Below are 17,906 nucleotides of genomic sequence, written 5' to 3' on the forward strand. Positions count from 1 at the left end.
GATATCATTACTCAGGTATCCCACATACTAATCCGGGGTATCCCCTAGACCCGTAGCCCCTGCTTGGACTCTCTGCTCTTCTCAGTTGCTGATAAAGAGCCCGTCTATATCAACAAAGGTTTATTTTAGCAGGAGAGGGAAGAGAAGAGATTGGTGGATAGGCAGAGGCAGATGTTTCCCTACAGATAATTCAGCTGAACGCATTTAGAATCATGGTTTTAGTTTACAATGGCTTATGTCTGCAAGTGGGCATCAAGGACTCTGCATCAATCAGAAAATACCTTGGGTTCAGGTTTGCCAGTCATTTTCTTCAGAAGTTCATACAGGTGGACAGCATTCCCTTGGGAGTACCAGCCAGGTTTATCCAGAGACGGCAGTGCCTCCTGCTCTTCGTCATTCTCTGATAATACAGTTTGACAATCATAAACTTTTGAGTCAAGTGAGAGCACCCCGTTGGGCAGACCACACTAGGCATGGCTGCAGGACTTGTGTAAGGGGGAATCATGTGGGTTGCGGGCTGCCATTCAGTGAGCACCTATTATAAGCACTTCACAGATACAGAAATATATTATTATATGTACATATTTTAAATGAAAATAGGTACCAAATACATTTTTTTAAAAATTACATATACAATTGTAAAACCTTTTAAAGAGCATTTTAGACTCACAGCAAAATTTAGAGGAAGGTACAAAGATTTCCCTGATACCCCCACCCCTGCACAGCCTCTCCCATTATAGGGGATAATCATATCGATTGATGTAGGTTCACCAATAGAAACAAATGCACCACTCTGGTGGGGGGTTTTGAGAGTGGGGGAGGTATATATTATTTGAGGACAACTTTTTTAATTGGGGAAAATAAGGTTCAGGGAAATTATTTTGCACAAGGTTTCAAAGCTGGTAAGTGATTTATTATTAACAAAGCTCCATAGTTTATATTAGGAATTCAAATTGGGCGTAAGACAACAGTCCCAAAGACCATTTCTAAATTTGGGTTCTTAGACCTGAATACGCTCACATAATCACCACAAACAAGAAACAACTATAGCACAAAATAAATTTTTATCTGGCATCTGTGAGGGCACCCATAACCTATTAACTCCACACTGGAACCTACACAACTCCCTGTGACATCTTTATATAAATTCAGTGCTGTTTACTGGTCTTTGTATATGCTAAGAACAAACAAGTCATCAGTGGATAAAGAAAAGAAGGTGATCTTTAGAATACATTTGTCATGCAGGGTCTCTGGTCCCACTCCCCACATAAGAACGCAGGACATGGTGAGGCCAAAAAGGAACACCAACGGAGCCATAGATAAGGGAGTCACACCACTGTAGTCTCACTGGCGGCTGGGTTGGAGACACAGGAAGCAGGAGCCACACTATCTGCAACCTGCTGTCCACTTCTCTGCAATCTGCAACCCGCACTCCGCCGTGCTAACTGCAATCTGCGCTTGCCAGCCACCATCTTCTTGCTAGCCCCCATTTTTGCTGCTAGCGTAGCCACAGCAGTTATATTAGTGGCCAATGGCTCACTGGTTACAGCTGACGGCCAACTAATCACAGCTGATGGCCATCCAATCACAGTTGATGGCCGTTTACTACCTGAGCCAGCACCTTTCCATGTGAGGCCGAGAGCCTGGAAACTGCACTCCTGGCTCTGTCCCCACAGCATTTTAAACTTCATTTTATGAAGTTGACTATCTTTACATTCTTCCTCAATTTCACTGATAAAACAGGACTACTTTGTGTAAATACAAACTGGTATTATTTTCCTAAAATAAACTCTGTCATAGTTTTAATTTAAAGCATTCTTAAGAGCTGGGTGGAATGCATTAATTTTTTTAAAAAAGTCTTCCTATGAAAATCTATATTCAGAACAAATTTCTGTACCAAAATTCTACAAGATGTTCAAATTATTCTCAAACCTTTTAACCTAATGACTACTCGATGTTTGGGTTGTAACTACGAAGGAGAAAAACTCATAGGAGACCACAGCTCAGACTTGTTTCTGTGACCTGTAAACTGCCCCCAAAACTAGCTGAATAAAGTTAGCAAATGAGGGGTAGATAAAGAGATGGAGGTGCCAACAATTAAAGCACTTAGCAAATCAAACCAAAACTCTTTTGAAAACTAATTTGCTCTGGATACAGCTGTGTTTTATGATAATAAAGTAAATCTTTTTTTATTTTGTTATTGTAAGAGCATATGGACAAGTAAAAAAAGAAAGTAAAATTTTAGTCAGTTAAAAGAGTTACAAAATAAATATGGGAAAATAACATGGTCAAGGCTATGGCAGATAGTCTTGAACAAAGATACGTTCCATTACTTAGTTCAGCTAAGATAACCTTGTCATAGAGAGTGGCAGAACTTCTAAGAAGAGCTGTGTGTGCCTGTGCCTGCCACTGAGCTCAGCCCACAGCTTCCTGGATGTGGCTCATGTGGCAGCTCGCAGCGGCCTCTCCCAACTCACAAAGTGCTTGGTGTTACCATCATGTTTAAACAATATTTAGGTAATTTTTTGAATCAGTAATACATTTATATACTTTAGAAAGTCTCATTTTTGATCTCTTATCTGCTATGCACTCACCTCTTCTGCAAAAGGTAACTACTCATGAATATAAATCAAACACATATATATTCCCTTCCTCCACTTTTTTCTACACATTTGTTGGGAAGTATAATTGACACACAAGAAACTGCACATCTTTAAAGCATACAATTGGATGAGTTTTGTCATATGTATATACCGTTATGGGCTGAACTGTGTTCCGCTCAAATTTGTATGTTGAAGCCCAAACCCCCAGTATTTGGAAACAGGGTTAAAAGGTGATTAAGTTAAAGAGGCCATTAGGGTGGGCCCTAATCCAATACGACTGGTGTTCTTATAAAAAGAGATTAGCACATAGATAACCAGGACATTAGGACACAGAAGAAACACCACGTGATGATACAGGGAGAAGACAGTCATCTACAAGCCTAGAAGAGAGACCACAGAAGAAGCCACACCTGCTAACACCTTGATCTTGTAGCCTCTGGAACTGTGGGAAAATAAATTTCTGTTGTTGAAGCCACCCACTCTGTGGAATTTAGTTATAGCAGCCCTGACAAACGCATACAACACCCATGAACTCCTCCCTTTTAAATGCAAATATTAGTATATTCTGTACACTGTTCTGCAAAACTTTATTTTAAAGATAATGCATTGTAATCTACCTGTTTTTTTTAAATAGACGCATGTTCCATGATTTATTTTTTAACAGTCCTCTATTGATAGACATGAGATGTTGCCAATTTTTTGTTGTTACAAGGAAACAATTACAAACATGTCATTAGTGTATAGTTCATAGTTAAAACCACCTGAATGGTAGAGAGCTGAAGACAGCAGAAGAAAGGAGGGGCAATACAGAATGCTGGAGAACATCAAAATTGGAGAGAAAGGTGAGGGGAAACCGGCAGTGGAAACGAGACAGAGCACTTAGCGGTAGGTGAAGAATCAGAATTAGCAACAAAATAAATACCACATAGGACACGAAGAATTAGAGATTCTGTAAAGTGAGCAGTATGATCCTCTTACTAGTAATAGTTCTACCAATCTTTTTGTACTCTAAAAATGGGAATAAATTATTTTGTGTCAATTCCAAAAACCGTAGGAGTCATTGTATCTTCCATTAACATATACTGATGCCCAGAAAACTAAAGCTGGAAAGAACTCTAGAGATCTTCTAGTCCAATCATTTTGGATGTGAAAAAAACTGAGGCAAGTTTTTCTATATGTCTCTATGAATAGCATGAAATTCCGTATTCTGAGGTCCCTACATTTTATACTGGTCATTATAGATGATGGTAGTAGGACTTTGGGTCCTGCTTCATCAATCCAGACTTTTCATCTCCGAAACTACGAAAGAGAATGAAAAGCAGTAGACTGCTTTCAAAGTTAAGTTTTTGTGGAACCCAAATGTAAAACAATTTTTTAAAAAATGGTATATTTATTATCAGCATATATTTTTAGTTAACATTTTATACCATTTTCGTACTGTAAATTCAGTCAAAACGACTATCCAGTCTTTTGATGAATACTCGTATAATATTTGAAAATTTATTCATTATTATGTCTGTTGTTATGCGGGGCGGCCTGCGGGGCGGCCTGCAGGGCCTCTAGTCCCGCTCCCCACATAAGAACGCAGGCTATGATGAGGCCAAAAAGGAACACCCACGGAGCCATAGGTAGGGGAGTCATACCACTATAGTCTCACTGGAGGCTGGATCCACATGTCCTGCAACCTGCTGTCCGCTTCTCTGCCTGCCAACCAACCGACTCACCAATCAACGCAGCCTCAGTAGTTACATCAGTGGCTAATTGGCTAACTGGTTACAGCTGACAGCCAACTAGCCACAGCTGACGGCCATCTACTACCCGAGCCAGCACCTTTCCATGTGAGGCCGAGAGCCTGGAAACTGCTCTCTGGGACCGTATCCCCACAACGTCAGCCCTCAAATCCAATTTGTTACTGTGCAAATTTAAAGAAAATACTTCACAGAAGTTGTAGGACAGGTACTTCTAAAAGGTAATGGTTTTTAAACAGTTCATTCTTCTATGTCTGGATACTCTTCAATAGAGAAATACTGCACAGAATGCAGTAACTTGTCATCCTAAGTTAATACATTTGAAATCTCCAATATGTTACAAAATTTGGTATATTTTTAATGTGCTTTATTTTTCTTTTCATTGTTGGGGTGTGTGTGTGTGAAATTTTAATAAAAATCTTTGTGGAATGGCATAAGTGTAGGTATAGAACAGGTACAGATTTTCTTGGAACAAAATATGAAAACCCTGCAGATAAAAATTTACTGAGTACTTAGTTATATATTTAAATATAAGTTTGTGAATGGGGAAACATTAAAATAATCTTTTTTTTGGTTTAATACAAAGAGTATTATTTGAATCCCTGATAACGGATTTTTTTTTAACACCAAGTATTTATATAAGACATTAAACTGATACATAAAAATACCATCAATCTCTCCCTTTCTACTAGACCAGGGTTTCTTAACCTTGGCACTACTGAGATTTAGGGCTAGGTAATTCTTTGTTGGTATTAGTGGGGGTGCTGTCCTATGCACTGTAGGCTGTTTAACAGCACCCCTGGTCTCTACCCACTAGAGGCCAGTAGCATCCTGCCTTCCAAGTTGTGACAACTGAAAATGTCTCCAGGTATGGTCAAGTTTGCCCTGAGGAGCAAAATGCCACAGGTGAAAAACCAACATCCTAGACTATTCTCAGCATACGAGGTCTGACAATTAAGTTTGCGAACTCATTCTAGAAAAAGTGCTACATACCCCCATTGTTGAATATCACTATGGTCACCTTCAAAGTACGCCCCTTGGGAAGCTATGCACCGACGCCAGAGCCTAGTCCACCCTTCATAGCAATTTTAGGACTCTTTTTCTGGAATGGCCATAAGAGCTGCCGTCATATTACCCTTGATGTCCTGAATATCATCATAATGTCTTTCTTTCAATATTTCCTTTATCTTCAGGTAAAGAAAGAAGTCATGGGGGGACAGATCAGATGAGTAGGGAGGGTGTTCCAATACAGTTATTTGTTTACTGGCTAAAAACTCCCTTACAGACAGTGTCGTGTGAGCTGGTGCATTGTTGTGATGCGAGAGCCATGACTTGCTGGCGAAAAGTTCAGGTCGTCTAACTTTTTCATGCAGCGTTTTCAGCACTTCTAAATAGTAAACTTGATTAACTGTTTGTCCAGTTGGTACACATTCATAATGAATAATTCCTCTGATATCAAAAAAAGGTTAGCAACAGCATTGCAACAAGTTTGCGAACCTAATTGTCTACCGCATATATGCATATTCCAGTATCTTCAGTTTAAAAAATAAAATATGTCCTTGTTCCAACACTGTCTCTCAGCAAAAACCTCAATTTTTTATCTTCACAGCTAAAATTCTAGAGAGTGGTCTATACTGATTGCTTCCACTACCTTCAATCAACTCTTCAAGATGCTGCGATGTGGTCTGTGTCTCTACCGCTGCTCATCAGGACGCCAGTGATGTCCCTCCTGCCCACTCCAATGGACATATTTCTCTTTCCATTTTTTAATGGACTTTTCAGTAGCATTTTTCCTAGTTGACCGCTCTCTCCTCTCCTCTCTGGCTTCTGAACACTTTCCTGTTCCTCCTCCTGTAATTTGCTGCTCCTAGAGTGTACTCTTTCTTCTCTATCCTTAATGTTAGAGTGTGTCAAATCTTGGTCTGGGCCTTCTGCCTGTTTACATTCTCTCTATGCTTGATCTCACGTAAGTCCATGGCATTATGTACCCCTCTATGAGCTGATGACCCAAATTTAGATATACCTGTCCTCTTAGACTCCACGCTCATTTATACGATTTGTTTGATTGATAGCTCCAGTTCCATAACTCGAGAAATGAGTTTAATTAGTTATAACCCCCACCCCACACAAACTTTTCCTCTGTATTCTTTCCTATGGCTGTAAGCAGTACCACCATGCACCCATCTGCTCAATTCAGAAAAAAGAAAACACAACAGCCTGGAAGTCATTTTTGATTACTCCTTTCTTTTTATCTGCTGCTTCTAAAGCATCCTGGAGCCCTGTGTTTCCCACCTCCATAATGTATCTTAGATATATCCACTTCTCTTCATCTCCAGTACTACTGCCTCAGACCAAACAACTACATTCTCTCACTTGGGGCACTGCAATTGCCTGGCCTTCCTCTTTCTCTCCATCCCTCCCCACATCCAATCCATTCCCCAACCAGCAGCCAAAGATGTCTCTATGTCACTTTTCTTCCTGAACTGAATAACTTCAGATTGCTCGTGGAATAAAATGCAATCCCTTTTCCACAGTGTGTGAAGCTTCCTGACTCCCTAACTTCACCCCCTCTCTCCCCATGACCATGTGTCAGAATCACAGGCCTCTTCTCTGTCACTGGAACTCTTCAAAACTACTCCCACACTGGACCTTTGCATCACTTTGTCCCACGGCCAGGGACACTCTGCCTCTGCTCTCCTCATTACTCATGCCTCAGGTCCCTCCTTGCAAGACACCTTACTTGACCTTTTCAGACAGGCTTTTCCTGGCCAGCCACGCTAAGGTGGCCTCATCAGAGGTTACTTCCTTCGCAACATGACCTCATGGGTTTCCTGACTTGCTTATGTGTTTGTTTATGCATCTGTCTGGTTCACATAGGATCCCTAAGTGCCTGACACTGAATAGGACTTGGATTTCACTGTTTAGTGAGCTCCTCACTGAGTAGAATACTAAGCTAGTGTTGCCTGTCTTATAATAAATGAGGTTTTTAAATAGCACAAAGAAGTTCAAAGTTGAAAATACTGCATCAACATATTTATAAAAAGTGTGGTGCACTTAACCATTCTTTTGAGATATTTTAAGTTTAATTCCCTAAAAATGCAGTGTGTGGCCATGAGAAAGTAAGAAGAAATGGATATTAAATATCATTCCAACCTGGCCCAGGCTGTTAATATAATGCAAAGAATCTGAATCAAAAGTAAATTAAATTATAAAGCATTTATTACAGTGGATGCTTGTATGTATTATGCACATATAGATACATACGAGTGTACATAATATGTTCACTTTTTATAACATTCTCTTTTAAACACAGCTAGATCTCTACTATGTCTATAAATTTTATTTTATAATGTCTTATATACATTTACAAGCATTTGTAACCATTAACTGTGCTTCAACTTCTAACCTTTCCTGGGCTTATTTTATATGATTATCTCCTAAGATAATTTCTGAATGTTCCTCAAATGTTAAATTTATCACTGAGCTTATCTGACATCAATTTCAATAGAAATAAAATACACAATAGATATCAAAAACTAAACTCACTGCCTTTCATACCCTAAACCTGTAACTTCTTCATTCCTCATCAGGCTATGCTTTTATTCTTTTATATATTTATTCAACAAGCTTTCAGATAGCGCCTATCACAACTGTCATAGTCAGCGATTCTCATTCTTCTTTTTCTAAAAATAAAATTGCAGAGAGTACACACACACACACACACACACACACACGTATACACACACACAAAATGAGTGCATATATACTGGTGAAATATGAATAAGTTCTGGGTTGTACAAATGTCAATTTCCTGGTTTTGGTGTTGAGCTGTTGTTAGTTATACAACATGCTAATGTTGGGGAACTCTGGGTGAAGAGTACATGGGACCTCCTTGTATATTTCTTAGCACCTTCCTATGAATCCATAAATATTTCAAAATAAAAGTAAAAAAAAAAATTGTGGTGAAAGTAAAAAGGAAAATAAGTTCAAGGAAAAAACATGAGAAAATCTCTGACCATTCTGAACCAGTTGTTCATCAGTCTTTTGAAATGGATAGTCAAATTGCTAGAGAGTTTAAATTCCATTTGTTACATTTAAGGTGATATAACAGCTTTAATTTATTTTATTTTTTTAAGTTGAAAAAGTTTTCAATTACTGTTGACATACAATATTATATTAGTTTCAGGTATACAACACAGTGATTAGACATTTATATAACTTAGGAAGTGATCACCCCAATAAATGTAGCACCCATCTGATACCATGCACAGTTATTACAATATTATTGACTATATTCTCTATGCTGTATTTACATCCTTGTGAATTTTTGTAACTGGCAACTTGTACTTCTTAATCTCTTCTCCTTTTGCACCCTTCCCCCTGCTATTCTCATTCTTTTTCATCTGAAAAATTTGTTTACTTTCATTCTACCTCTCCACCAGCCTCTTCTACATGTGTGACAATTCTAACTACTCTCCCTTGAAGGCTGTGCCTGTTCCCCAGAGAGGACTGCTTTGTTTTCTATGGTCCTCATGAATTCTATAAGTACTTTTGTTCTAGAAAATTACCCATTCTGACTTATTACAATTAATTCATCCCTCAAATATTTATTGAAACATTTATTTAGGCCCTAAAACCTAAGGTGAAATCCATGCCCTTCATTTTTAAAGTCAGGGAGAGACTGACAAACAAGTAATTATGATACAATGTGGTGGAGTAAAATTTAATACAAACATAGGTTTATTATCTTCTTTCTCCCCCGCATGAGAGGAAAGAAGACATGGGGTCTCTTTCGCACCCTTTGTTGCACAGTACTTTGCCCATGGGTTAGCCAACAGATCATTTATTGAATAACTAAATGAACAAATCTTACAGAAGAAAAATACAAAGCGTAACTTACCGAGTGTCCGGAAAGGTCTCTGACTTGGTAAATGGGAGAAGAAACCAGGCTTCAGTGCATTTGTAATCACTATGTCAAAAAGATCTGCAAAATCATTCCTAAAAAGCAATACATTTTTCATACATTTATTTTAAGGAATTAGAAATGGCCTATATAAAACAGAACTTAATCTTTGCCTGTCTATTTGGCCACAGCATCATTTCTTATCTTTTGATTAACTTTTTATATGCTTTCATACATTTTAAGGTGAGTCTTACTCTGGAAATAGAAAGTGGTTTAGCACTAGTATTCTTGACACTGCCTTGAAGTACAACGTAAGAAAAGAAAGAGCACATTAACTCATTAACTCTAGGCTCTCAGCTTTCTCAAGATGGTAACAGTCATGGTAGGTGCATTCAGTAGTTTCTAATAGCTAGAAATAGTCACAAGCTATGTCTTCATATTTGAGTCTGGAAATTTGTCTGGATTTATTAGCTTGAAGTTATTAATAATTTTTTGTGTTACATGGGTCCTGCGGAAACCTAGCATTACATCAAATCAGGTGACATCTTTCAGAAAGTATTCAAAATGTGAAGAACATACTTTATTTTGAAAATTAGTGGTCATATGATGTGACAGTTTTTAGATAACAACAATAATTGTTTTGTAGTCTGTATTCAATTCTATATTTAGGATTGTTCGGGATGGCAAAGGAATGGTAGTCCTTGCTCCTGAGGGACTCACTGTTGCATTGGGGACACAATATCGGGGGTGCAAAAAAAATGTATACACGTGACTTGTATTCATCTTTTGTTAACAGCATCGATTGAGTATTACAATTTTAACACAGCTTTTTCCTTAAAATGTATATACATTTTTTTGGCACCCTCTGTATTTACCCAACATTCCCAAATACTTTTACAAATCAAAACTGTACTAAAGAGAAATTAAGATAGGAAGAAAAAACTTACGTTACTTATGCTAGTGGAAAAGAGATGAAGACTCCAGTGTTTATTCTAAAGCCTGGTTCCACTACCAAGAGTGCAAAGGTCTTAGATGAGGCACCTTCTAAGGCATCCAGGACTTCAGCTTTAATTCACTTCAAGGATCGTAAGCCCATGCATTATTCAGAAACTACAACATCCACTCAGAGACTGTAAGTATACCACAGACCAATCTAAACCCACATGTGCTGGGGAACACGAAACCAGAGGCTAAGGAGGTCAGCCAGACGTTAGTTTTGAAGCTAAAACTTGCTTTATACTCATGGCAATTAAGTATTTGCTGAAATCTGAGAAAACATTAAGGAGAGCTAATAGCCCATTTTAGAATCTTGCTCTGACCATGGAGATTCCCTGGTATTGCCCAGAAGAATGACACAAATACCTATTAACACTTACTGAAACTTACCAAATACTCTGCCTGATACTTTACCTGTATTATGCTATTTAAACTTCCATTCATATCTGTAGGGTATTACTGTCCCACTTTTAAGGGGAAGAAATCAAGGCTTAGTGAGGTTCTAGAACCTGCGCCAGGTCACACAGTAAGTTGCAAGGCGGGGCTTGAACCATGTCTGTCTTATATTCAAGTCCATGCATTTACACTGCCTTGATTTTCATGGATGGTAATCCTCCCCTGGGCTAAATGGTGAAGCACATGGCTCCACACTGAAAAGGCTACAGAGGGGCTGTACCCCCGTCACTGTCAGGGAGTATCCTCTCCAACTCCGTGTCCCTCAATAATCACTTGAGCTGAGAAACCAAATTCACGGAGGCCGGCCTGAAGCACGTGTTCCCTCCACGCCCAGACCATCAGCGGGCTATGAGCATCCCGAACCCCAGTAACACTGCTTCGCTCAAATGCACTTGGGGTGTGTTGCTGTCACTAGATGTTGAGGACTGTTATGAGAAACAACCATTGTTAAACTCATTGTTTAACACAATGACAAGATAATGGTGTGGCATTTCCAAAAAGCACTGATCTAACCTGCTATCAGGATATCATAAGATCAAGAAAACGGAATGTCTCATCACTTACCCAAGGATATGCTTGCAGAGCAGTCTACAGTAATCACTGTGAGAACTGGTGATTAACACAAGAATTTTCCCAGCATTCTTTAGCTGCCAAAGCCACTTTTTTACAGATTCGGGACAACTGTGTAAATACCTGCCTGGATCTCTCTTTATTTCAGGAAAATATATTCCACAGTTTTCTGAAAAATAAAAATATCAAGATTCTTTTTTTTTTTCTGACTCTGTATTCTCAAACAAGTTAACCTTTCTCAAAATTATAGATAAAAACAATCTAGTAGTTAGTACTGTTTTTTAAGAACACTTCTGATCCTTTACTTAAAAAACATAATGACGACCGAAAATTTCAGTTGTATTTGTTGGCTACTTGACAAGACTGATACTGCATAACATAACAAACACCATATAGTCAGCATTCTCAAATTAGAGAAAACCTTACTGCATTTCAAATATCAATTGATTAGTAAATATTCTTTCACTCATTCAGCAATATTTGCTGAATACAGATAACAAATAAATATGCAGAGAATACACTATGAACACGTCTTTAGCATGAAGCAGCAAGAAGGGAGTGGGTTCCTCCTCAGTCACACTAGTGTTGCTTCAGCTAGAACTCAGACTAGAAGAGCCTCTGAGAGACGCTGAGATTGCAAATGGAAAAACAAGCCATAACAGGCCAGAGGGCATAGCAGTTGACAATGTATACGGTGTGATAAAAAATTACGGTGAATGCTGCTGCCGAGTGCCATCCAATGGAAAGGCAGGGATCTTCAATTTGTGAAGTGGTGTGTTGAACCTTAGTAAAACTGTGTGACAAGTTTCAAGCTGTTCGATGATGCAGTCAGTCGGGTGTGAGCTACAGTTGAGAGAAGATGTGTTTTATAGTATGCCGTAAATCATCCTCCATCATGACAATACTCCGTGTCACACATCGCTTCTGGTATATGGCAATTTCTGTCAAATAAAAACATGACGGTGTGTCCTCATCCACCTTATTTACTGGATCTGGCACCGTGTGACTTCTGGCTCTTCCCCAAAGTCAAAATGGTTCAGGACATCGAGGCAGCCACGACAGTGCAACTAAAGACACTCATGAAAGAGGACTTCCAGAACTGCTTCAGAAAGTGGCAAGAATGATGGGATAAGTGTGTTCAAAGTGAGGGGGAGTGTTTTGCAGGGGGATTAATGGCAATGTGTCTTTTACTGTAATACCTTTTTAAAATTTAAACATTCATCATATTTTGTGATCACACCTCGTAAGTCGAAGCACCTGAATCACTGAGCCAGGATTCTTTGGGTGTTTAGGCTGAGCTCCAAGGCAGACATAGTCCTGGTCAGACGCACTTACAGTGCCTGACCCGATGCCTAGAAAGTTGTGGGTACTTAGCAGACAACTGAAGATGTGGTATAAACGCCACTAGATTTATAAAACATTTTAGAGACGCAGTTCTCTGGGCATGACAGCACTACTACGCAGTTAAAGAGAACCCAAGTTCTCACTTTCTTTACTGCTAGAAAAGAACACTTGCATAGACAAAACAAGGGGTGAACAAGCTTGTCCTGAATGATAAACTCCACAACAGGTATAGGCTACACCTGCAATTCTGTGCAGCATCAAGCACTTGAAATAACAGAAATGAGGTACATTTCAAGAATAACATGACAGGAAAGAGTCTCTAAGCAAAAAACGAAAAGAAAATGAAACAAAACCAGAAATAGTAGCAAATACTGTCATCTGCCTGCCCAAATTCACTCCCCCTCTCCTCTGTTAGAAAGCACTCTGATTTTGTTTTTGAGGTTTTATCCTCCTCTGAGGGGCTGGGTGCTCTGGGTGGGCGTGAGTCTCTATCAGCCTAACCTATCATGGCAATTCTTTCCCCTGCCAGTAAGTTGTTTAGGACCCCGCAGGAGACCCAGCCATGGCCAAGAGGCTTGAGAACTCTGCTGGGGGTCACTGGAGTCCTGTGTGCTGCTGATAAATCCACATAAAAGGACACAGCCCTTCTCCCATTCTGGACTTCGCTATCACTACATGTTCTACCTACCTAGAACGGTGGCTGCTATCTTCAACAAGAAGTGCAAGTCTGACATACCAGTGATGGCCAAGTGTTAATCTGAAAGGAATCTTTGCCCTGATGGGATCACTGGGTCTCTGATTAAGAAACTGAATTAACCACTGCTGGAAGTACCACCCAAATTCTGGACTTCGTCTGGTCAAGTGAAATAATTTAACAGTAACTTAAATATTAAGGATATCAGTTATTTGCAACATGGAGGATCTCCCTTCAGAAAATAATACATTGTAAGAATAAATCATAACAAGACCAAAAGAATATAAAAGAATATGTTATACTATGAGAATAATATTTAGACATCAGGAGACCAAGACAAAAACAATTTGTGCTCTTCTTGTATTCTGCCTTACAGGGACATTTATGTGTAAATCTCTAGGATCTCTCAATATCCTACAAGCTATGTAATGTATAGCTATGTAATGCAATGCTATGTAATTTTTAAAAGTTTTTTTTATCCCCAAAGCTTAAAAATATTAAAATAGATCTTCTGTTTTTCAGGTAAAAAAAGGGGTACTAGTAAGATAGGGCTAATTTAAGAAAGAGAATATAATACAGTTGAGTAGCTTAGAATAGTTTGATGAGTGACTATCAAAGTAGTGGCAGAAGCTGTCTCAGAATTTATTATAACTCAAAGAGTCACACGTGAGATTATTTTGCCCAGAAAAACACAGCTTTTGTAGCAATAGGGATTTTTTGGGCTGGATAACAAAAGATTTATAGTCTATAATGCTGAAAACATTTACATACTTAATCTTTTGTATTCAGATACAACTGCTGAGAAAAAGGCTAATTTTTTTCTTAGCTATACATATGTGTTTAGTGCCACCTAGTGATCAAAATATAAATTACTGTTAAAATGTTACTGTCCCATTTCCAAACGAAATTTAAAAAAAGCATGTACCTTTAAAAGCTGTATTTAAAAATTCTTGTCAACATTAATTTTTTAGTATCCTTTAATAAGCCTAATGCACAAGAGTACAAGCATAATAGTTTAGGTGGGGAAAATTATTCTCTGAGGTAATAATAGGGGTGTCCTTGTTTTCACAAGTCAGAACTGAAGTGAACAAACTGAAAAAAGATAAACCCTGTACACGTACTCAATAGATTACTGTAAGAGACCACTGACTGTTGGGGAAATATTTTCATCCCTCTTGTAACCTCAAATTATTAAAGGAATAGGAGATGCAATCATACAAATACAAACTCATCTTTTTAAAAATTTATATTTACTGAGATACACTTGACATGTAATATGCAAGTTTAAGCTGTACAATGTGTTGATTTGCTACATTTATATACTGCAACATGATTAGCACTGTAGCTTAGCTAATACCTCTATCATGTTACATAATTATCATTTCTATTTTGTAATGGGAACAATTAAGATCTAGTCTCTTAGCAATTTTTAAGTTTGTAATACAGTATTGTCTATAACATACACTCATCTTTTTATTGAAATAAATCAAGCTACTGAACCAACAGAAGAGTTAGGTTAAACAAAGTAACATTGAATTATAATTGTCAATTGAATAATCTCCCCAAACAGGCTGTAAAGTCCTAAAGGTTGGGAGTACATCTTTCTGCTTGGCATGGAGTAGGTGTTCAATGAATGAATACCTAAATAGGTGCAGAGGCAGACACAGAAATATTTGTGTTTATTTATATTCAAAGTAATACTATGATTTGTAACATATAACCTGTGTGACAAAAAAAATTACCCTATCAAAGTCACCCTATCTTAAATACCTTCATCTTTTGACCCCTATGGAAAAAAATAATCATGTTTAATTATATTATGATACTGACAGATTAACATTGACTCAACAAGACAGGGAATTTAGACGTAAGGTGGAAAGAAAGGAATGGCCTTGTTTGTTCTCAACTCACAAAGTAGCCTGTGTTTTCACTTAACCTCAAAGGAATTCTATTTCACTGCCACTTTATGTAACTCATTTTCCTGGCCTTTCCACCCTTCTAACATCCTTAGATGCCAGTAGTTTCTGCGTCTAGATGAGATTAAAAGTAAACTTTCTAAAATGGTAGGTCTAAAGAATAAAAGCTTAGCTTTGCTACATTTTAAAACAACTGGTTAATATAGAGTCCTGGGAATAACAGCAAAGTGTTGGAACAGTCTGATGTGCACATAAAATGGCCCGCATATATCAAACATGATTCAGGATTTAGGGGCCTCTAATGGTAAAAAAAAAAAAAAAAAAGGACAAAATGAATATTAAAAATACTTTTTTAGTTTAATAGACAATTGAGCCACATCACTATTTCTATTATCACAGAATAAGTAAGCATTTTTCTTAACTGTATCACTACTGTTTGGATGATTTGTGGCCAGAGTTTCCAAAGCTGTTGTCCATGGTGATGAGAGGTGCGGGGATGCAAACATCTCCACCAGCAGCCTCCAGTTAAGGGCCGCTATTGTTTCTATGTCAGAACATAATTCAGGCGAGACTGAGACATTTACAGTCTTTACAAGTTATAGAAGAGCATGCTAGTGAACAGCTAAAATGTTTAGCTATGAACTAAATGTACTGGCTGTAAGGAACGATATAATTAATTTTGTGAAACACACACACGCACACAACTTTTTTGGCCAAGAGATACTGAAACATTTTTTGAAGGATGAAAGGGATAAACAATAGATTCAGTATGTTCTGAATTTCTCTTGCTTATTTGTAGAGGGCAAAAGATGAAACTGAAATTTAACATTATATTTCCTATTTATGATCCATCCCTATATGGTTTGTTTCTATCTAATATATTTATAAATAAAGAAATCTAGAACACTAGATTGAGTAAAGTGAAAGAAACTATTATTTTTTGAGATTTGACAAAACAAAGGGTTTTTGCTTAGGGTAGCAAATTAAAGAAGAAGTAGCAACATCCGTTTTTACAGCTTTTGCAGCCTTGAATCCCCTATCTCTGGTTTTTGCTTAGGGTAGCAAATTAAAAAAGAAGTAGCAACATCCGTTTTTACAGCTTTTGCAGTCTTGAATCCACTATCTCTGGAGATAAGGATGCCTTCTGCTTCTTGGGATAGGGAGGATACCTTCACATGGGAGATTTTTTTCCTGCTTTCCTGGGGACAAAGGAAGGTCAGTGTTCTTGCACTGGCTGTTGCTCAAGTAACTTTAATTCAAAATAATATGTCAAAGTGCCATATTTTGGGTCAGGCTGCCCTGAACCCATCATCTCCAAAGAATAAGCCAAAGGTTTCTACTGTATGTACATTTACAGAACATATATATATATATATATATATATATATATATATATACACACACACACACACACACACATATATACGTATATATACATATATATATACACCTCAACATAACTACATATATATACATATATATATATACATACACCTCAACATAAATGTTTTGAACAGTTTAAAGAAAACCAAAATTAACAAGTATTTAAGGCAAATTCTACATAGTACTTCTGACTTCTCACCTACTTCAAATGTGAGCTACTTAGAAACTGAGACAATAACCAACCGCTGAAATACATGGTGGTTACAACCACATGGTGATTACAACGAAAAAAAAATAATTTTTTGAAACATTTACCCCTCATTAACCTCAAATTAAAACCTTTGAGATTCCTTTAAAAAACTGCTCTTCAAAGAAACATGCATTTTAAAGATTGCATTTTATCACAGGGTGCACTGCTTCCTTAAATTATTTTAGTTGCATTATCCTCAGTGTCTTCAGAAATATCTTTTCTTACTGATAAAGCCTAAAGCATTTAGAACATTGATTAACATAGAGGAAAGCAACATCAGAACACACATAGAGATTAGAGTCACAAAGGATTACTTATTGAATATCTCGTCTCGGTGTATTATATAAACAGGAAATCTCTATATAGCGATTAGGTCTGTGCCACATCACGCCTAGAACACACACAACTTACTGAAGCAGATCTTTTAATGAGGCATTACTGTTTCTCACCACACTTTCCCCCCAAATCTGTATTGCATTAGTTGTATAAATGTTTTTGTAACACCTCACCTGGACAAACTACCCCAAGTTAATTTAAAAAAAAAGGGGAAAAAACATACTAAAGCTTTAAATTAGTAAGATTTTAATTCAGATAATTGTTTTGGCAGAGGTGTTAATTTTGTAATATAAAATTTGAAATTATGGACATGATAAAATAGAAGAGTACTAATTTCCCTTTGATATAACAAACATGGATGTACAGGATACACATGTAATGCTCTGCAACACTGCTTGAGGAATAATAATGCCCTAAGCCAGAATTCTTTTTTCTTTTTCAATTACAGCTGACATTCAACACTCTTTTATATTATCGTTTCAGGTGGATAGGATAGCAGTTAGACATTTGTAATTTATGAAGTGATCCCTGTGGTTAAGTCTAGTACCATTCTGGCACCATACATAGTTATTACAATATTATTAACTATATTCCGTACACTGTACTTTTATATCCCCATGACTATTTTGTAGCTGCCAATTTGTACAAACGTGACATCTTTTAGGAGAGGAACTGTCTTTACATTCATATTTACATTCTTGATGTCA

The 17,906-nt window shown here is 37.6% G+C and overlaps 1 protein-coding gene across 6 annotated transcripts in view; it reads right to left on the minus strand.

The window, feature by feature from the left end:
* The window catches only part of NT5DC1 (5'-nucleotidase domain containing 1), a 125,226-nt gene that overhangs the window by 15,446 nt on the left and 91,874 nt on the right, over positions 1 to 17,906 (minus strand). For all 6 annotated transcript variants that reach the window (XR_016020195.1, XR_012496720.2, XM_088795501.1 and 3 more), the window contains exons 7-9: positions 11,271 to 11,445; positions 9,252 to 9,349; positions 282 to 400 (exon numbers count right to left, since the gene is read on the minus strand). Coding sequence is in view for 4 of the 6 variants with exons in the window: in XM_088795501.1 (XP_088651627.1) it covers positions 282 to 400; positions 9,252 to 9,349; positions 11,271 to 11,445 (392 nt within the window). In the remaining 2 variants the exon portion in view is untranslated. The remainder of the gene's footprint in view (positions 1 to 281; positions 401 to 9,251; positions 9,350 to 11,270; positions 11,446 to 17,906) is intronic.

The sequence above is a fragment of the Rhinolophus sinicus genome, chromosome 2 (assembly GCF_057876585.1).
Source record: "Rhinolophus sinicus isolate RSI-liver-muscle chromosome 2, RSI-T2T, whole genome shotgun sequence".
Lineage (NCBI taxonomy): Eukaryota > Metazoa > Chordata > Mammalia > Chiroptera > Rhinolophidae > Rhinolophus > Rhinolophus sinicus.